At 37.4% G+C, this 22,752-nt stretch overlaps 1 protein-coding gene and 1 pseudogene across 15 annotated transcripts in view; both read left to right on the top strand.

The window, feature by feature from the left end:
• Positions 1–22,752, top strand: part of CADPS2 (calcium dependent secretion activator 2) — a 506,725-nt gene that overhangs the window by 279,130 nt on the left and 204,843 nt on the right. For all 15 annotated transcript variants that reach the window (XM_028104882.2, XM_028104880.2, XM_028104885.2 and 12 more), the window contains exon 8: positions 3,350–3,489. In XM_028104882.2, the coding sequence (XP_027960683.1) occupies positions 3,350–3,489 (140 nt within the window). The remainder of the gene's footprint in view (positions 1–3,349; positions 3,490–22,752) is intronic.
• LOC114210589 (dynein light chain 1, cytoplasmic pseudogene) lies at positions 12,491–12,737 on the top strand (annotated as a pseudogene).

The following is a 22,752-nucleotide window of genomic DNA, read 5'->3' as shown; positions in this document are numbered from 1 at the left end:
TGGCAGAGCATGCCAAATTCAGTTGCCATGTTTTGTTTGTAAGAACATTTTAGCATACCTGAGCATGTTTATAATTCTTCCATTTACATAGAAATTTCAGGTTGGTTGACTTTTCACATTGGTATAAAATAAGAGTGGCTTAAAATATACATACTGCATTTCATATCTTTATCCTTCAGAAGATAGTTCTCCCATTTAAAAAATATCAAGGCTTGGATATAGGCCGTGTCTAAATAATGTTATGACTGACTGAAGTGGGGAAAATATATCATTTTATGTACAGGCACTCCTCAGAGTTACTATGAGTTTAGTTCCAGAGTTCTGCAATAAAATGGATATCCTGATAAAGTGAGTCAAATGAGTTTTTTGGTTTCTCAGTGTATATAAAAGTTATGTTTACACTATACTGTATTATGTGTGCAATAACATTGTCTTTAAAAAGTAACTACCTTAATTAAAAAACACTTATTACTAAAAACGTTAACCATCATCTGAGCTTTCAGGAAATCATAATCTTTTTGCTGGTGGAGGATCCTGCCTTGATGTCGATGATCACTGACTGATCAGGGTGGTGGTTCCTGAAGGTTAGGGTGGCCATGGTAACTTCTTAAATTAAGACCACATGAAGTTGGCTGTTATTGATGGACTCTTCATGAACAATTTCTCAAGCATGTGATGCTGTTTGCTAGCATTTTACAAACAGTAGAACTAACTTCAGAATTAGAATCAATCCTCTCAAACCCTGCCACTGCATTACCAACTAAGTCTGTGTAATATTCTAAAAATTTTGTTGTCAATTCAGCAGTCTTCACAGCATCTTCATCAGGGGTAGATTCCATCTCAAACCACTTCCACAAGAAGTACCTTCTTACCTGCTAAAGGTTACCAGGACACTGCAGCCCTGTATTGAGTGACTCTGCCTGTCATGTGAACACTTACAGGCCATTGCAGGGTAACTGGTTGGCCGAATTTCAATATTGTTGTAACTCAAGGAATAGTTGTTCAGTCATATCTTCAGGTTCTACTTCTGGTTCTCTTGCTGTTTCCACCACATCTGCACTTACTTCCTCCACTGAAGTTTTGAAACCTCCCAAAATCATCCAGGAGAATTGGAATCCACTTCTTCCAAACTCCTGCTACTGTTGATATTTCGACCTCTTCCCGTGAATCATAAATGTTCTTAATGGCGTCTAGAATGGTGAATCCCTTCCAGAAGGTTTCTCTTTACCTTGCCTAGATCCATCAGAGGAGTCATTATCTATGGCAGCTTTAGCCTTATGGAATGTGTTTCTTACATAGGACTTCAAAGTGAAAATCACTCCTCGATCCATGGGCCGCAGGATAGACGGTGTGTTAGCAAGCATGGAAAGAACATTAATCTCATTGTAATATTTTGAAAGAAACCTTTTTTTTTTTCTGAGCAGTAGGCTTCAACAGTGGACTTAAAATAGCCAGTAAACCTTGTTTTAAACAGATGTGCTGTTATCAAGACTTTGTTATTCCATTTATAGAGCTCAAGCAGAGCAGATTTGGTATCATTCTTTAAGGGCCCTAGGATTTTTGGAATGGTAGGTAAATGAGCCTTAGCCTCAATTTAAGGTCAACAGTTACATTAGCCCTTAATAAGAGTCTGCCTGTCCCTTTGATGCTTTGAAGCCAGTGATTGACTTCTCCTCTCTAGCTATGAAAGTCTAAGATGACCTCTTCTTCCAATAGAATACTGTTTGATTGAAAATTGTACATGTACATTGAAAATGTTGTTTAGTGTTGCCACTTTTATTAGTTAGATCTTCAGATAACTTGCTGTGGCTTCTACATCAGCACTAACTGCTTCACCTTGTACTTCTATGTTATGGAGACGGCTTCTTTCCTTAAACCTCATGAACCAGCCTCTGCTAGTTTCAGACTTTCCTTCTGCAGCTTCCTTATCTCTCTCAGCCTTCACAGAATTGAAGAGAGTTAGGGTCTTGCTCTGGATTAAGCCTTGGTTCTAGGGAATATTATAGCTTATTTGATCTTCTCTCACAACCACTAAAACTTTCTCTGTATTAGCAATAAGTCTGTTTTGCTTTTTATCCCTGGTGCATGCACTAGAGTACACTTTTAATTTCCTTCAAGAACTTTCCCTTTGCAATGACAACATGGCCCAGGAGACCTAGCCTTCAGCCTATCTTGGCTTTTGACATGCCTTCCTCACTAAGCTTAGTGATTTCTAGTTTTTTATTTAAAGTGAGACACGTGACTCCTTCTTTCACTTGAACACTCAGAGGTTATTGTAAGGTTAGTATCTTAATTTCAATATTATTGTGTCTCGGGGAATAGGGAGACCCAAGGAGAGGGAGAGAGACAGCGTAATAATCAATTAGTAGAGCAGTCAGAAAACACACATTTATAAACGCAAATTTAAGTTTGCTGTCCTACGTGAGCATGGTTCGTGATGCCCCCAAACAGTTGGAATAGTAACATCACAGTTGTTCACTGATCACAGATCACCATAGCAAATATAATAATAATGTAAAAATTTGAAACATTTTGAGAATTACCAAAATGTGACGGGACGTGAGGTTTCAAGTAGGCCTGCTCAACGCAGGGTTGCCACAGACTTTCAGCTTGTAAAATGCAGTATCTGTGAAGAACAAGAAAGTGAAATGCACTAAGATGAGGTAGGCTTGTATATGAAGAGTAAGCTCTTCTTCTGTGTTGGCTTTGTGAAGCTGTAGAGTTCTGAAATAATCACATGGTAATTTGGAGGTTTTGTTAAAAATTATTTTGTTTCAGTCATAGTTTCTCATAGTTTCTAAAACATGTTATCAGGGGGGAAAATCCTTTGGTAGTGACCTAAGGCAGAAAATGTGCTATGATGTCAGTCTTTTCCATCTCTAATTGAGTTGATTTCCTTTAATACTATTTTACAATGAAAATATTAAAATGAGTTAGTTTTGCTGCCTAAAATAATTGGTTTTACTTTTTTAAACATGCTATCTATAATTTCAAAAAATACTTCTTTCTGAACTTTTGTCCTGAGGAGTTTAGAATAGTCTTGAAATTATAGGTGTCTAACAAGTATTTCTCAGCTGTCAATTCAGCTGGAGCCTTTGTGCTCTTACCTCATTATGAAGTGACACAGGAAGAAAACTCGTTATGTGATAATATGAAAACACATATTTGTCAAAAAGATAAATGAGTCTGTATTGAAAACCCATCTGTTGTGGTGGGAGTCAAATGGTTTAGACACATTTGGGCATGATACCTTCTTTTTAAACAGGAAAACAGAGAAAAGATTTCCGTTCCAATCATTAGACACTGTATTGTGCACTTAAATGTTTTCTTTCTTTTTTGTCTTTTACAGGTGATATTATACCCAACTTCTAATAGCTCCAAGTCAGCTGAGTTGCACCGAATGGTAGTTCCAAAAAATAGCCAGGACTCTGACTTAAAAATCAAATTAGCAGTGCGAATGGATAAACCACCACATATGAAACATAGTGGGTGAGTGTGTACTTGAAGATCTTTTTCTCCTGAATTACTGGATTTAATTTCAATGTATCTCTTTTGTCAGTTTACTGACAGAGCCAGTAAGTATATCATGGAATATCCCCAAAAATGACATTTATGGAATAACTTAATTTTTTAAACTCCTAGATACCTTTTTATCTAAATACATGGGTATTTAGTTAAGATAACTGCTTCTATGCTAACAAAATATTGGTAATCGATTGCAGTGGTATTCTACATCATTTATATTGATGAAGAGTAGTGATAGATGGAGATAAACTCTAAGAGATACTTTCCAAAATATAATGCTGGTTCAAACTAGTATAGCATTCAGGTCTCCAGAAATAAACTTACATAAAATAGATTAAAGCTAAAATGTTATTCAGATACAACCCCAGGAGGCTGTGCAAGTTTTGTCAGGGAGGGATGTGAGTGTTCATCCAGTGTGTGAGTGGAAAATGGCATCACTCCTGGAGGAACTGACGCTGCTGGGTAAGCCTGTTTCCTGGGGACTACCGTGCGCCGGGGTCAGCCCTCATCTCAACCAGGGTTCTTTTTCCCTTGTAGTTGGTGAGGTAACAGGTCTGAACTCTTGAATCTAATAAAATGAGTTCTTTAAAAACCTGGGTCTTTCTCACATGAACCCTGTGGGACTCACTACAGTCAAATCCCAGCACAGGGCTGTTAGTTATTAGGAAGGAATGCAACCTTTTTTCACAGTGGAGAGAAGCAGTTGCTAAAATGGCTCCCTCTGAGATTAGCGACCAACATAAGAGTCTAAGAACGTGCATTCCTGTATGGAGAGGTGCCGTCTGCTGGCTTTGGAGCCAGATCACCAGCACTGCGGCGGAGTTAACTGATGAGTCAATAAGATAAGGATTCTTTGGATGACTAACAGGGACTGAGGGCTACATTGCTTCCTTGGTTTGGATGGGCAGTGTGTAAGCAGCATCAGAACGAGGCTCACTGATGGGAAGAACAGCTCAGAGGGTGGGCTCTTTGAAAGGAAAATGTAGCCCACATTATGGCATCTTCAGTGTAGTAACACAAACTAAAGGCCAGCCATGACTCAGCTCATAATGGAGATGGAGTTCCTGGGATTTAATATTTAGAGTTCTTCTCATTCCTCCCTCTACCTGCTCACCATTGATTTATTTAGCAGGCTTGTATTGAGCGCTTACTCTGTTCCTTCTGGAACAAACCTCAAGAGACAAATGGGATCTGGTGGAAAGAACACTTCTGATTTTAGGTGCAGTTAGTCATGAAAATCTCACAAGACACCTGACTTTTGAGATGAAACTTGAAGTATGAATTTGGGTGGGCAATGAGGAGGAAGGGCATCCCAGTCACATGACATAGCATATCCATGGTCAATAAAGAGTTCTGGAAGGACTTTTAGCCAGTGAAGACAAGTTGGGTACAGCTGGCATAGAGAGTGAGAATATTACCACCCTAAAGTGCTTAGAGACTAGTAGAGTCTAGAGTTAGGCATAAAGGAACACATAGTCCAGGCACTGCAGTTATTTCTCTACTATTTTTATATCAGTCTCTTTTGATGAAGGGCACCATCATGGCCATCACCATGATGAATACCCCTGGAGCCTTCAAAGTGTCCCAAGAACCAAGACACTAAACAGGAGGTTGGGCACATAGCAAGTCTGCAGCCTTTCACTTCTGTGGGAAGAAAGCCCTGCTCTCCTCTTTGGCAACTTCTTCCTTTAGAATGCTCCAGGGCAGGTGGGGCAGTCCAGCCCCTGCCAAGACTTGATTTTTTGGTTGGTTGTTTTCCTTCCCCCCCCCCTTTTTTTTTTTAATCCTTTACACTGAAGGAGAACTGGTTTTTATCTTATCTCTGAGCCCTTGACTAAGTCAGGAACCCCAGGATGGGTCTGGAGTTGACTTCTGTCAAAGACTAACCGGTGAAGGGGATCACTAAAGAAAATTGTAATCTCAAAATAGCCTCTCAATTTAATATAGAAAGCCCAAGAACTCACTTTGGATTCAGATCAGGAATGCTTTAGATCCAGCCACATGAATTATTATCTGCCATTCCTAAAAGATACCAATAGGCAATTCTAGACATTCAGGTATCTCTGCAGTTTATAGTATGTAAAAGGAAGGAGTTCTAGAACTGAAAATACATGTGATGCTGTCCTGCTAGTTTGTATGTTATGCAGCATAATCAAGAATATCATATTTCATAATAGAGATTCAGTAGAAACTAATGTCCATATTGGACATAATGATGATGATGATCAACCAGAATTAAAGGTTTTCAGCGTTGCTGTCATGGCAGTTTATCCCTATGGGCAGGTACAGGTGCTTTAGCACAAGCAGCTGTTTGGGTTCCTTGGTGCTTGTGGAAACACAAAAATATTTTAAATATCACCCCTGTGTATATGGGCAAACATGATTTGACGTACATCATAACTGTATTCATCTTTTTTCTGCAGTGTCTCATAAATGGATTTTACTGAACTTAATTACATTTAAGAAGAGAAAGTCCACTAACCTTTTTCTTCCAAGTACTCTATCATATGCCAAAGCGATAATAGGATATGAGTAGTAGATTAATAGCATTTTGCTTTGGGGCTGGGTTGTGTTCTGTCAATAATTCATCCGATAATGAATAATTAATAGATGAGTAATGAATAATTGAAAAAGAGACAAGTCAAGTTAAAAAAAGATTAATTTATCTTTAAAATATGGCAGACCCCTCTTATAGATAGACTTGTCAAGTGGATTAAACAATAAATTGGGAGGGTTATGGATTTTTATCTTCAGAGCACTTTTGAGAACTAGACTTTGAAATCCTCTGGGTCTTTAGTTATAAAAACCTGTTGGATGTTCTAAGAATGTGGGCATCTCTTATGTGAACTATTATAACGTGTAATGAATATTCATCACTATATATATATAGCACCTGTGTGGGCCTTCACTATATTTTACCAGTGTTTATTTTTTGTGTCCCCAACTGCCCTGTGAGTTTCTTAGACCTGTTTGAATCTCAGTGCCCCACCCCCAGTATGCAGTCAAGGATAGGTATTAATATAATAATGATGATGAAAATAGTAGTATGGTCCTTAGAGTTTTAAGGAAAAAATGGCAGTAAGTTACATTCCTAAGTTGAGATACAAAGGGTTCTAAACACAAGTTAGAGGGTAGAGTATAATTTTAACGTGAAAAATATCTAAAACAAATGTGTTTGGTTCTCAACTGTTGCCTTTTTAAATAACCTTTTTTTTTAAAAAAAAGATTTTATTTATTTGAGAGAGAGTGAGAGAGAGAGCACAGAGGGGGTAGGGTCAGAGGGAGAAGCAGACTCCCTGCCAGCAGGAAGCCCGATGTGGGACTCGATCCCAGGACTCCAGAATCATGACCTGGGTGGCTTAACCAACTGTGCCATCCAGGTGCCCTAAATAACCTTTTTATAAGCAGAAAAATAGATCTGATAAAAACCTTTTTATATAATCTCAGGAAACAAACTGAGGGTTACTGGAGTGGTTAGGGTGTGGGAGGGATGGGGTGGCTGGGTGTTAGACATTGGGGAGGGTATGTGCTATGGTGAGCACTGTGAATTGTGCAAGACTTGAATCACAGATCTGTACCTCTGAAACAAATAATGCAATATATGTTAAGGAAAAAAAAGAAGAAGAAGATAGCAGGAGGGGAAGAATGAAGGGGAGTAAATCGGAGGGGGAGAGAACCATGAGAGACAATGGACTCTGAAAAACAAACTGAGGGTTCTAGAGGAGAGGGGGGTGGGGGGATGGGTTAGCCTGGTGATGGGTATTAAAGAGGGCATGTTCTGCGTGGAGCACTGGGTGTTACGCACAAACAATGAATCATGGAACACTACATCAAAAACTAATGATGTAATGTATGGTGATATAACAAAAAAATTAAAAAAAAACTTTTTATAAGCAGAAAAATATATCTGATAAAAAGCTCATGTTTCTCTGATAATTAATCAGTCCATGACTAGACATTATAGTTTTTTTTAAAAAATAGGATTGACTACATGTAAATGAAAATATACTTATTTTAAATAAAATAAAGATGATTTCATTCTTTTAAAACCAAACTGGACATTACCACATGACATAGATTTGATTTTTTAAAAAGGGCTCATTTATTCTTTGGGAATATGTCCTATAGACTAATTATATAAACTCATATATATCTGTTAAATGAATTACCAGCTAGGTTTTGAATGGCTAAATAATTCATATCCAGTTTTTAAATTTATTTTCCTCCTTTTTTGGGTGGCTGGAAGACAGAAGTGTTCTTGAACAAATGGACTGTCCTTTAGCATAGCCTAGTGGCTAAGTAACAGTATTAACTTAAATCCCAGAATACCATTCCTGTTTTTATTAAATAACATTTTCCTAAATCAGGTGTTATTTTTTCAGTCAAAAGAAAGGTAAAATAAAATGGAACTAAATAAAACAAATGATTCTTATGACAATTCTACAATGGTAAAGGAGAAAGAAGAAAATTAAACTCACAAATACGTAAAGGCAGATGATCTGGATCTATCCGAGGTCTGCATGCAGCTGATTATTTTATAGGAAAAAATAAATAAAAACTTCGTGAGTGTATAACTATATAATAGTTTTGTCACAGTTAAGAACTGGGAAGATAAAATGTTAGCCAAAGCACTGTCCCATAAATCTCCTGTTTCTCTTTGTAGCAGAATCATGCTTGGCTCTTTAAACATTTGTTGATTAAACAGATGTACTGAAATATTTTGTAATTGTCATTTATTAAAGTCTCTGTTAATTTATATCATAAAGATTTAAAAGGCACTAGGCCTGTTTCTTGCTTCAGGGGAGACACAGTAGTTCAGCTTCCAGCCGGAAGAACAGCATAAGCACCAAGCTGTCTGCATTATTATTGTCCCGTGCTTTCCCAGAGAGCCGACCAGCCATGCATTCAGGGGCTGGGGTGTCATGCTGTCAAACTTGGCATTTGCTCATAAGTTGAAATGACTGCACTTTAATAAAACTGCACTGTTGATGATTTTAAGGTTTATGATCTGCAATTTGTTTAGGGGATAGTCCATGATCAAAGGGAAGGAAGATCTTACTTTTGTCAAGGTGGCGTTTGCTGAGAGGATCCAGGCCTTACAGAAAGTACAGGTCTGTTTTTTTCCCTGGAAAAAGTTCTCAATTTAAGTTGAGTTTTTAGAATGATTTTCCTACATGTCCTTGTCTAAAATAACTGTGTTTTGACATGTGAACCTATATGTAGGTCTGTTTGCCTTCCCAATGTGAGTTTACCTTATTCTGACTTATTCTAATTTCATAGAAATCCCACTTCTTAATGCCTTGCCAAAACTTCTGACAAAAGTATTTTGCTAGGTTCTTAATAATTTTTTTCCCAAACACAGCTTTCAGCTTCCAGAAGAGAAGTCTGTCTGTGATACTTTGTAAACATCAGCGTAACTGTTACAGAATGATAAAAAAGAGGAAGCCCTAAAGCCAACTTTGTTTTTCCAAATGCCTTATATTCATGTCCCTTCCTATATGCTAACTTAAATCATTAAGAACTTTGTTTCATTTTAATTTACTAGTGACTAATTATGTAATAATTAGTATGGTAGAAACATTTTCAAGCATGGCTTTAATAATCACTAAACTAGATGTTTTAACTTCTAACTCTCTTTGTAAAACTTCTCTGATTTCTCCTGTAATAAATTAGTTTGCCTTTAAGCTTCAGTGCAGCTTTCTGTTCAACACCCTTTTACTCTCAAGAGTTTTCTCCAGGGCGTAATATTTTAACCTATGTTATTTTCTTCTTTTTCACGAATCAAATAACTACACTCTTTTGCTTTCAGGTATCCTTCAGTGTCCTATCTGAGCATCTAAAAGGAAATCAAGCCAAGTAATTAAAAGTAGAATATGAGGTCTTTTAAAATTTTCTTTCAGAACAGACAGACCATATTCATAGGTTATCCTAATTATTTTGGGGCATTCAAAAAATTATAGTGAAAACTATTTAGGAATACTATATAATTTTATAAACAGCATACAGGATTATAATAGGTCAGTTCCATCTCAATTGCTGCCTTACCATAAAATTTTTGTACTAGGTACTGACAGAATAGTACTTTTTGTTTCTTTGCATGCATCCAGAAGTTTTAAAATATTAACACTGAGTTTATAAAGCAAAATCTTGGGCTTGTTAAGTGAGCATTGTGGGAGGTCAGGAAAGATTTGGACTTTATTTAAAATTTTTTAGTTCCTTCCTCTGACTTGTGTAGTTGAATGGTGTACAGATGGAGGACAGGGCAGTGACAGTTGTAGTAAGAGCCAGGACCCTTGTCCTTGTCCCAGTTCTGTCACTAACGTCGGTGACTCACCACACCTGTCCTGGCCTGCTTTCATCGACTGCTGAAGGGGATGTCCGACTAGGGAATTTGAATGGCCCCTTCAGAAATTTATGATTTATCATTTCCTCCCTCACCCCTCCAGGAGCATATGGCACTCATCCCGTGGTGTGCCTGCGCAGAGAGAATGTGCAGAGTTTAGGGTGAATAGAGCTGGCAGAAGGGAGGACACCTGGGAAGATAAGATATTTGGGGTTTATTTGAATCTTCTCAAGACAAGAAAAGGAAGTATGAAGACTGAAACATCAGGCTGCTTTTATGTAAAGTTAGTCTGAAAAATACACTATAGTTATAGAATTGCTTCTATTCTGATAGTAGTAAAACACAGATGGATATAGAGGCAGCTGGGTAGCTCAGTTAAGTGTCCAACTCCTGATTTCGGCTTAGGTCATGATCTCAGGATTGTGAGATTGAGCCCTGCGTCGGACTCCACGCTTGGCATGGAGCCTGCTGAAGATTCTTCCTCTGCCTCGGCCCCTCCCCCTCCTCCCTCTCTTAAAAAAAAAAAAAAAAAAAAAAAAAACAGAAAAGAGATGCATATAAAACTTGAGAAATGAAATACACTAAATAGAAAAATGCTACTATGAGTGAAATTTTCTTTATTTTCCAGATTTTGCTGTTATGATGAACGAATGCAGTAATCAAAGATCAAATAGGTTTTCTTCTAATTAAAAAATAGGTAAATTTGTTGTACCAAAAATCTGATTGTTAGGGAAATTCATTTGAGAGGATTCCTTAAGGAGAGTCTTGAAGGGCTCCTGTCCATCCAATATTTAAAGGGTCAGCATGGCTTAGGAGCATGAGCTCTGGAGCCAGACCACCTGCCTTCACATCCTGGCTCTCCCGGTTAATAGCTATGGGATCCTGGGAAAGTTATGAAACCTCTCTGTGCTTCAGTTTCTTCATAGATTGAGAGGAAGAGTACTTTTTTATTGCAATATAATTAACATACTGGTTTCAGGTGTACATCATAGCTTTAAGAATTCTGTACTCAGTGCTCATCATGATAAGTGTGGTCATCTGTCCCCATATAATGTTACCACAATATTGTGTAATGCTGTACCTTTCATCTCTGTGACTTATTTATAACTGGCAGTTTGTACCTCGTAATCCTCTCTATTTCACTCATCCTGTTCTCCACTTCTCCTCTGGGAGCCACTAGCTTGTTCTCTGTATTTTAGAATCTGAGTTTTTTCTGTTTGTTTCTTTTTCTTTTTTTTAGATTCCACATATAAGTGAAATGCATTGGACTTTCTCTGATTTATTTCACTTAGCATAATACCCTCTAGATCCATCCATGTTGCTACAAATGGCAAGATCTCATTCTTTATAGCTGAATAATAATCTTTTGTATATAGATACCACATTTTCGTTATCCAACACTTGGGTCACTTCCATCTCTTGGCTATTATAAGTAATACTGCAATAAACATAGAGTATGTAAATCTTTCCAAATTAATATTTTCATTTTCTTTAGGTAAGTACCCAGTACTGAAATTACTGGGTTGTGTGGCATTTCTATTTTTAATTTTTGAGGAACCTCAGTACTATTTTCCACAGTGGCTGCACCAGTGTACATTCCTACCAAGAGTACGTGAGGATTCCTTTTTCTCCACACCCTCGCCAACGCTGATTTCTTTTTGATACTACCCATTCTGACGGGTGTGAGGTCATATCTCAGTGTGGTTTTGATTTGTGTTTCCCTGATGATTAGTGAGGCTGAGCGTCTTTTCATGTCTTTAGAAAATGTCTTTTCTGTATGTCTTCTTTGGAAAAACATCTCTTCAGGTCCACTTTAAAATCAGATTATTGTGGTTTCATACAAACTTTAGTATTCTAGCTCTATGAAAAATGCTGTTGGTATTTTGATAGGGAGTGCGCTGAATCTGTAGATTTTTTTCTGTAGACATTTCAACAATATTCCAATTCATGAGCATGGAATATCTTTGCATTTGTTTGTGTCCTCTTCAGTTTCTTTCATGATTGTTTATAGTTCTCAGAGTACCAATGTTTAACCTCCTTGGTTGTTTATTTTTAGGTATTTTTTGATGCAATTGTAAATGGGATTGTTTTCTTGATTTCTCTTTATGCTACTTTGTTGTATAGAAATGCAACACATTTCTGTATATTTTGTATCTTGCAACTTCACTGAATTCATTTATCAGTTCTGGTAGTTTTTTTGGTTGAGTCTCTAGGGTTTTCCTCTATGTACTATCACATCATCTGCAAATACTGATAGTTTTACTTCTTCCTTACCAATTTGGATGCCTTTTATTTCTTGTCTGGCTGCTGTGGCTGGGACTTCCAGTATTGTGTTGAGTAAAAGTGGTGAGCGTACACATCCTTGTCTCGTTCCTGATCTTAGAGGGAAAGCTTTCAGTTTTTCACCATTGAGTATGATGTTTGCTGTGGGTTTTTCATATTTGGAGAAGTAGTATCTTAATGTGTACAACGTGCTTGCAGGAATCGCTGGCTAGCTCACAGTAATGTTGTGTTTTAGCTACTGATAAAACCCTAAAGAAAGCATGTTTGAGTTGAGACACTTACTAAAAGAAGGAAAAATAAACATTAAATAATTAAAATATGAAACAAAACAAAGACCGAAAGGCCATGATGAGAAATGCCAGTGTGTCAGAGGAGCTACAACAGGGCTGGGTGGAGTGTGCTGCTCGGGCATTGGCGGAATAGGATGTAGAGAAGACGTTTGTGGACCGTACTAAGGAGTACAACCCCTCCTGGCCCTGCGTCATGGCGAGGAAGGAACTTTGGTAGTTGGGTGACCCATGAAACCAAACACTTCATCTGCTCCTACCTGGGCCAACTGGCCGTTCTGCTATTTCAGTCTGGTTAAAAGCATGGCCTGTGTCACACACCCAGTGATCCATCCAAGAACAAGGACTGCAGCCCAAATTCCAAATACCAGAGACTGAAATTTTTAGCCTTGTCTAAGGGAACACCTCAATCTTTGAAACTTTATTGTGTTTTGTACAGGTTCCTCTCTGTACGAATTTGTTGTGGCAATAAAACAATTAGTAAAACAGCTTACATTTGTATTTTCTGTTCTATACCTCTCTGCCCCATATTTTTTTCTCCTCAAAATCCATTCCTTTAAAAAAAAAAAATCTATCAGAGACATAGGCACTAGCTACGATTTGTTCAAATCTAGGGTTGAAAATACCCTATCACTTGATCTTGAGTAGGGTAGAGGGGGTCAGTCTTTCCAGTCCTTGAGGTTAGTTTCTGTGGGATATAATAAGACTAGCCTACACACCGTTCCAGGATTTATCACCCATCATGCAACCATCATGCACGGAAGAATACACTCAGACGTGCATGTCAGGAAATGGATGGCAGAGAAACTTTTGGATTAAGTCTTACTACCGATCTGATAAATACTATCTTTGCTCATTTTGTTAAATGTTGCTATAGAATGTTCTGGGCCTTGGGTCTCAGGTGGTGTTGATGAATGTGTAGTGGAACCTTTTTTTCTAAGCTTCCTGTGGCTGTGAAATAAGTTGATAATAAGTTGAGGTGATGAGACGTTTGCTGGGCTCTAGGTTATTCCCCTCCCTTTCTTCCTGCCTTATCCCAAAAGGATGCTCTAAAAATTAAAGGTGGTCTTAAAAGGAAAAATGAAGCTTTTTGAGCAGGAGCATTCCATGTAATTCTAATAAGGTGTTTCCAGGAGTTTAAACAAGTAAGCCTGTTGCGGTGTGATTTAACTAGCTGTGTTAGAAACCCCATTAACAATTAAATGAATGAAGAAAAAAAAACACTATTTCCAACTCACCCCCCACCTCTGACAACTTTCTCTTGCTCCTTCTCAGGCACCCATGAGGACTGTTACCGAGCAGTAGAGGGGACCTAGACTGGGCGACCTAGGCTCTAGCCAGGTCTGCCTGCAGGGTGCCCTGAGTCTGTAGGTACGTGGCTCCTTAGTTTCTTCATCTTTAAAACAGCATGTTGAGCTCACTAAAATTTTTTTAGTTTTCTTCCGGCTCTGAAATTTTTCAATTTTATTTTAAACCTAAAATTTGATGTCCTAAGGAAAGTAAGATAGCAATAGTTCATATTCTTGGGATAGGATGGAAACAGGTAAATGATTTTCAAGCCACGTCATTCACTTTAAGGATATCATAAATAGGAGGCAGGGTACAAAGTGGTTAAGAACACAGGCTTTGGGAGTTAGACCTAGGTTTAAACTTGAGCCCTGTCATTTTTAGGCAAACTTGGTCAAATTCCTTAACTTCTCATAGCCTCACTTTTCTCAGCTCTAAAGGTGAATTGTCCCGAGCAAGAAATGAGATGTACTCCTAAGGCATGTAGCACAGTGCCTGTATAGGCTAAGTGCTCAATCAGCTAGTAACAATCAGTATCAGAATAAATGTTATTTTAAAAAATTATAGTCCCATGAACTGTAATAAAACCTTCTAGTTTTAAACACATTGTTAGATTTTATTTGGAAGAAAATGCTCAAAGACAGATGGGGAAAGGGCATGCAAATCCTAATTCCTTCAGAGTATAAAAATTATGTCCCCCATTAGGGCCCTCTGCTTTAATTGTTAGGCTTTAATGTGTTTTTATTTGACAGCTATTATGGATGTAGGTGGTGGTAGCTTGTGTGTGTATTTTTGGCTGCTAACTTTATTTTGCCTTCTCTATGTCCAAAGGGAGAAATTACATAAGAGTGCTCAGTTAAGCTCAAGTTCTAAAAAACAAAACAAAAAAACACCTGAAGATTATTTCATAGCAAGCAGGAAGAGTAAGCTAGGACTGCACTGGGCTGTAAAATAAAGGGAAAAGTTCTGAACTTATTTTTTAAATGGCAGAAGCTTTCAAAGCCTGTTATTTTAAATAACTAGTGGTGTCTTATATGTTTTTAGGGCAGTGGCTAATTTTGCTTTTAATTTTCTTGTTTAAATCATTGGACGAGCATGGATCCTCTCTAGCTCTAAGTAGTCTGTCAGGTTTTGCTAGTTGCGGTATTAAAATCTGCCCACTTTTGAATAAGTTGTTGATCTCAGTAATTTTTACATGCCAAGTAAGTTTTGTGTGTTTTAAATTTTTTATACGTGCTTCATTTAAGGAGGGATTGAAAAGTTGACTCAGTACTTATTCAGAACCTTGCGTTTTGTAGTTACCATAGCATCCAAGACGTTCGTGTAGTTGAATAATTACTCTAATTAAATATGCTGATGTTTTATGAAAATAATCGCCGGGAGACTTTGGCATCGTTGAGATGGCGGTTCTGAAGATGCTGCTTGAATGTTCTCAGCTGGTCCCTGGTACAGGCCCTTCCCAGTGGCGGACACTGAAACCCTTCCCCCACCTCTGCCCCCACACTTGACAGTTGTCTGATCATATGTGCTGTAGTGCGCAAGGGCCCATCCTCACCACCCTCCACAGAATAGTGCCTTTTCCCCCTCACTTCCAGCTTTCTCTCCTAACGGGCTTCATTCTTTAAGCTCTTCTCATTACCTGCTATTATATTTATTGGCTGCTACTAGTCTCACCACTAGAATGTTATCTCAATTTGGGTGAGTTACTATTGACTAGCTCCCCCCCCACCCCCATCAAATCTAATTTCCAGAGGAAAATTTTCATTGTCTTACTGCTATTTTTATACCTTGTTTGCTTGTTTAGAAAACTGCCTACTGATTAGAAGCTAAATTCTAGAGTGAATGTTTTCTTTTCCAAAGAAAGAACAGAATGCAGAATTTATGTTCACAGTTCTTTCATATTCAAAAGAAGTGTTGGATTGATTGGGTATAAACTTCAAATTATGGCATTATCTAATGGGTACCACTGTAAATTTGTTGGAATATGCTTCAAAGTATTTCTCCAGAGGAATTACAGTAGGTTTTATTAGTCCAAAGTCTTCTATAGGACTAGAAATCTAAAGACTTAAGAAAAAAATGTATTCCTGTCCAAAAAACTTGAAATTCAAAATCCTTATTCTCTGCAGGGAGGCTTCCTTTCATAGCTTTTTGCCTAACTATGACGCAGAAAGATTTTTTTTAATACCTATTACCTGCCAACATTTTATATTTAGACCATTTCTGTGATATGTGTTAGACCTGTAGGACAGTGTTCATATGCAAGAATGATAAATAACCAGTACTTATTAAAGGCAAAAAAGAAAACTAGATTTGAGCTCTGTTTATACTGTCTTTGTGGAATCAATAAAAGTCTTTCACCTTTTTTTCCTATAGTAACTCCTGATTTGAAAGTCCTATTTATTTCAGAATTTATTCTGTCAATTCTGTTTCATGAACACTTTTACTCCATTTACATTGGCCCCCCAAAAAAACTTCATGAAAATATTCTCCCCAACAACTGACAAAGAAGAACAAAGAGAAAAACTAATGCCTTGATCATCAGAGACAGGAAGCCTCAGGGATCTATCAGAGGGGAGGGAGTGGTAGAGCAGAGGGAGCAAGCCAAGAACCTCTGACTGCTGTCAGCTTGTGTAAAGATTGCAAAGGGGTCAGAGCCTAGTGTGGGTCCAAAGCAGGAAGAAATTTAGGAGCCTGAAGGGTACAAGAACTAGAAGACAGGATGAAGCTTGGTAGTAGTGAAACACAGTTAGTAGCAAAAGAACTTGATCAACATATATTGCTGCAAAGCTGGCCTCATTTGGAAGACCCTGACAGCAAAGTAGGTTTGGGGTGGGGGTGGTGGGTGGTAATGACCGATCCAAAGGGAAGAAAACGGGTGTTAGTGGAAAGTAGGGATGGGTAGAACACCTGAGAATACAGAAACGATCAAAGAAATCTCTTCAAAAGTAGTCCCAACTCCACTACTTTCACGAAGGACATCCAGTCCTAAGGAATACTTCCTTAATCCTCTCTTTAGGATCATAGCTAGAGTCTAACAAAATGGGGCATTGGTAATGGGGCATAAAAATCACATCACAATCATGGTTCCATATTAAGACTGTTTGAAATGCCTGAAAATCATCAAGTTGATAATGAGGAAGATAGCAAATGAATTTGTTTCAGCTTGATGGATGGATGTTCTGATTATAAAAAGAATCATCACAACTTTAACATTAATACCAGTGTTAATGGCATGAACAGAGAGAGCACAGAGTTCGCAAGTATTGAAATGTCTAATCACTCGTCCTGGGATCCTTCATATCCACATCAGAAGAAAATTCTATTTTCATGATTTTAAAAATGTGTTGCCTTTATAAAAAATATGAATATATATTTTAGTGCCTTTGCTTATTTCATATATCAGTACTTCTGAAAAATTTTTAAAAATTGACCGTGGGTTAGAGGGATATAGCAGCAGACCAAATATCAGTCAGAAAATTTGAATATCCACTATTTCCACCTTTGTGAGATAGGTAACCTTTTTGCCAGTTAGGTCTTTAGATTTGTCTTTAACCACTTTTCACTTACAGTAGTTAATCCCTATCTCTCCATAGTATTTCCCACAGACAAACCGTTTCCATTCCTTCTCCCAACCCTAATTCAGTCTCTACCCGCACCCCCCCCCCAAAAAAGAAAACCTGTTTCGGTAACTTTTGTACTGATCTGCCTGTATTCACCTGTTTTCCAAACTATTCAGGAATTTTGGAATACTATTTATATTTCTGCCAAAAAATTTTTAGTGCTTCCCATTGCTAATGGGATTAGATTCACATTCTGTAGCCCAGCATTCAAATTCTTCAAAAATCTAACCCCATGTAGTCTTTTTTCTTTTTTTAAAGAGTTTTATTTTTATTTGTGAGAGAGAGCACAAGCTAGGGGAGGGGCAGAAGGAGAGGAACAAGCAGACTCCCCACTGAGCAGGGAGCCTGACATGGGGCTCAATCCCAGCGCCCTGGGATCACGACCTGAGCTGAAGGCAGATGTTTAACCAACTGAGCCACCTAGGTGCCCCCCACCCATGTAATTTTTTTCAACCCCTTCTCCTTAAGGTACTCAGCGCAAACCCCTAACTTTGGCGAAATCAATCTGTTCATATACCCGACCATGCTTTTACTAACTCAACCCTATTTCTTCTACTCTCACTCAACCTAGTATGGGTCTAGTACTAGGTTACATGTTTTCCCACACTAGTATGGATGTGCCAAGAAAAGTAATTTGTTTTCTCTCTAAACTTCCTCATGAGCGGACTGTCCACTGACTGCCAAGTAATTTTGTCCCCACACCCCTGGTTTTGAGAGAACTGGTCATCTTCGCATGGGTCGTCTTATACCAGAAGAGTGGGCTTTCCTTCCTTCTGTCTGCCTAGAACCTTCCTTACGTAAAACTCTTCAGTCAGCCAGAACTCCCTTTGCTACGTTGAAGGAAGAGATATGCTTATTTAAAAAATTCATCCATAAGTGGATCCAATAAATGGACTCCCTCAACTACATCTTTTGCCATATATGTTCCTTCCAACATTGGGCGCATCCATGTGACTTGCTTTGGCCCCTGGAACAGTAGCAAACTTGGCACAAGCAGAGGCTTAAAAAAGCACTCATGCATTTTCACTTCCTCTCCTGCTCTCTGCCTTCATCATGAGGACACATATGGGCTAGATCACTATAGGAGCAGAAATGAATAAGCCCTGTTCTGGCTGAGATCTCAGACATCAGTGAGCCCCCACGAAATGAACAAAGCCAGCTAGCCAATTTAGAGCTGACCCATAGATTGATGAGTGGGTCAGGTAGATAGAGCCCAGATCAGATCAGTAGTAGTGCTTAGTGAATAATAGGTTTGTGAAAAATGGTAAGTGATGTTTTAAAGTACTAAGTTTTAGGATGGTATGTTATACAGTGAAGGCTGATACTGTGCACTCTTGCTACTAAAGCCTATTCATTTTTTTTCCTCTCTTCTATACATCAGATGTCCTAACCCTTGGTCTGTGCTATAGTTATCTATACATGTAATTATGTATGTAATCTTTCCTGTATAATATGCCTTTCTCTATATGATAATTTATTGATTTTATCAAAATGGGCATTTAAGCGATTTCCAGATTTTGGCTACTTGAGACAGTGCTACTATAAGCGTCTTGTGTAGATCTTCTGGGAAATATATGCTGTTTTTCCTGAGAGTGTACCTGAGTAAAATTGCTGAATTGATGACAATGTAAATGTTATCTTTACAAAATAATGCTACCCTTTTTCAAGTTTTACCACCAGTTGCAACAATATACATTGCCTCCGATTGTGGTAAAAAGCCAAAGACAAAAGAATCTTACAGTTGGATACATTATCATATATTTAGAGAAAAGCATATTATACAGGAAAGATTACATACATAATTACATGTGTAGATAACTATTGGCATATTTGAAAGTTGCTAAGGGAGTAGATCTTAAAAGTTCTCATCACAAGAAAAAAAAATGCATAACTGTGAGGTGCTGGATGTTAACCAGACGTCCTGTGATCATTTTGCAATATATACAAGTATTGAATTGTTCTGTTGTACACCTGAAACCAATGTTGTATGTCCTTTAATCCTCAGTTTAAAAAATGAATAAGGAGTGGACCCGAAATGAGTAAAATTAGTGTAAAATGAATAAGATAGCTACAAGAAAACAGGAAGATGTTTCAGGTTGCAAATACTGCAGAGAGAGAATATGGATAAACTTATGTTTTGCCATACCACTTTTAGCTTTGGACACAAATACACCTTTTTATTCAAAGGAAGACAAGTTTTCCGTTAAGTTTAGTCTTTGCCTTGACCTTAAGTAAGACACAGTTGTGGACTTTTGATAAGATCTCTTTACAGTTTCCAAAACTTACACTTAATTATAGACATGTATATTGTTCAAAGGTTTGACCATTAGACTTTACTAAGTAGATCTGAGAGAATGAAGGTGTTAGGTGCCATGTTTTAATTTTATGGTATAGAATTACATATTCTGTGTAACTTTGAGATGTTTTCATATTATAGTAGTAATAGGCATTATAAAAAATGAGTTATAAGGGAATAATCAAAAAGGACATAAAAGTCTACCTCATATTTTTAAAAATTTATGCATTTAAAAATTAAAAATGAAAGTCCTTCTGTATTCTCTGATCCTATCAGCAGTATTAACGATTTTGTGCATGTATCTTCGTTATATTAATATATTCAATTTAGAGTAGTTTTAGAGGTCTCATTTTCAGCAGTGATATTTTTGCTACCATCAAGCACATTAATGTTCTGACCATTAAAGTCATATCATGAATAAATGGGTTAAAAATTATTTCTTAATTAAAATTACTCCTGCAGCTTGCATTTCTACAAAATCAATTGGTTGTAATAAATTATATAAAATGAAAAGTTGAACTTTGTGATACAGAGCACAAATTGCATTAATGATTGATAATATGCATGAAATGAAAAATTACTAGGCAGGGAGGAGAAAGTGTTTATCCTGCTGCCAAATATTCAGTGAATGGATTATAGCTGTGATCATCCCTCTAATGTTTCTCATAGTAATTGTCAGGAAGAGGCATGAAGAATCATGGGACCTTAATAATATGCCTTGCCATTTTAATTGCTGAGACAAGTAAGAGAATCTTAATTGCCAGGAGATGCATTACTAATTAAAGTGTCATTCTACATTCATTCTGAAATAATTAGCTTGAATATTTGTAAGAGCTGAGATATAAATTTAGTTCCAAATTCAACAGCATACCCACAACAGACTTTGTTAAAATGATCTATGGTTAAGAAAGGTTAACAATCATAAAATTTTTAATGTTTCCTTAATTTGGTACAATTTAATTTTTATTGGATTATTGAACTTGAAAGAATGGAGTTCATAGAATCGTAAAACTTAGTATGGTTTTTAAATTGCTGTAACACTAAGTTGAATTCCTAAATTCCTTTCATATTTCTGGGATATTGATATTTTGTTTTGACATTTATAACAATTCAGGAAAAACCTTTAATGAATAATGATGTCAACACAGAGTTACATTATAATGTATGAATTATAAGGTCTGTTAACACTACGTGGCAACTTATAAATTAGTCATGATTCAGTGGACTTTTAAAATTCGGGAGTAAAGTAAGTTTGAGATTAAGTAGTTAAGACTTATGTACATTGTTACATATTGTCCTAGGTCATTCCTTCTCATTATGTAACATTCCATAGTATTTATCACATTTTGTCTGTGCAGTCCTCTAATGATGAACACCTGAATTGTCTCCAGTCCATCATAATAAATAGTGCTCCCAATTGTCTCCCTTTGTGTTCACTTGTAGGCCTATATAAGAATTTCTCCGCCACATGTAGCCAAGAATCAGACCTACACATACTTAATTTAATTAAGTATTCCAGGATTGCTTTCCAGTTTATCTGTTCCTATTTACAATGCTACTTCCCTGTATCATTACCCAAAATTAGTACATGTACGTTTCTAATTTTTGCTTTTTCTGATGAGTGGGAAATGTTTTATTATGTTTCATGAGTTTAAATACCTATCCCTATGCATTTCCACTAGTTAGGCTCCTGCTTTTGTGATTCAGGTGTTCTTTCTTCCCTGCCAATTCACTTTTTGTTTTAAATTCTTTTCATTGTTTTGCAAATGTTCCTTCTCTATATCAACATTGTCCAGTAGAACTTCAGTGATGGAAATATGTACCTGGACTGTCCAGTAGGTTGAACTGCTGTGATGCTAAGTTGAATTCCTCAATTTCTTTCAGCTCCCCGGGATATTGATATTTTTTCATTATTTTGTTTCAGGATTTATCATAGTGTGGGGACTACATGTGACTTTTGAGCACTTAAAATGTGGCTAGCATGACTGAGGAGACAACATTTTTATTCTACTTAATTTTTGTTAATCTCAATTTAAATAGCAGGGCACCTGGGTGGCTCAGTCGGTTAAGCATCCCTCCCTTGATTTCAGTTCAGGTCTTGATTTCAGGGTCCTGAGTTCAAGCCTAGTGTGGACCTAGGCATACTTGTCTACTCTGCTAGCAAGAGGTTCCAGATAATCTTTTGTTGGTTTTAACTATTACAAACATCCTCTTGATCGATAACCTTCTTGAACAGAAATGCTTAATGGTCAAATCCATCAATTTTTCTCCCATGTATTTGTGCTTTTTGGGTTGTTTTAAAAGTGTCCTCCATCTCTAAATGACAGAAATAATCTCCTTCATTTTCTTAAATTTATACATTTATCTTTTATTTTTAGGTCTTTAATCCATATAGAGCTTCCTTTGGAATATGGTATGAGAAAGGCCTCCAACTTTTCTCAACAAGCCAGTTTTCCCCCTTCATGGGGAATCCACCTCCACCTTTGCTTTTGTGGTATAGAAGAAGGCATTGTTTGTAGTAAGCTCACTTGATCAATTCTCTTATTCTATTATCTGCAAGTAATAGTTTTTTCCTGTTAATTTAGTGTCCTTTCTTTTATAATATGGTCCAGGACCTCTAGTGCTATGTTACTTAGAAGTGATAGCAGGCAAACTTGCCTTTTCCCAGTCTTTTGTTTTGTTTTGTTTTTTAAGATTTTATTCATTTATTTGTCAGCACAAGCAGGGGATGTGGCAGGCAGAGATCTCTAGCAGGCTCCCCGCTGAGCAGAGAGCTGACACAGGACTCAGTCCCAGGACATTGAGATCATGACCTGAGCCAAAGGCAGATGCTTAACGACTGAGCCACCCAGGCATCCTGCCTTTTCCCAGTCTTAGAACTGAATCTGTATTAGGTTGTCCAGAAAAACAGAACCAATAGGATACACAAACACGTGTGTTTATATTAGATATATCATAAGGAATTGGCTCACGGGATTATGGAGTTTGACAATTCCAAAATCTAGATAGCTAATGTCTGAAGGCCCAAAGTTCCATAGAACCAGGAAAAGCCGATGCCCCAATTTGAAGGCCATCAGGCAGGACTTCATGTTTTAGTTCAAAGACTGTCAG

Source organism: Eumetopias jubatus, unplaced genomic scaffold, assembly GCF_037043125.1.
Source record: "Eumetopias jubatus isolate StellerSeaLion01/CBP00866 unplaced genomic scaffold, mEumJub1_p1.0 scaffold_14, whole genome shotgun sequence".
In the NCBI taxonomy this organism is placed as follows: domain Eukaryota; kingdom Metazoa; phylum Chordata; class Mammalia; order Carnivora; family Otariidae; genus Eumetopias; species Eumetopias jubatus.
Note: the sequence above shows the minus strand (reverse complement) of the source record. Positions and strands in the feature narration are given on the sequence as shown.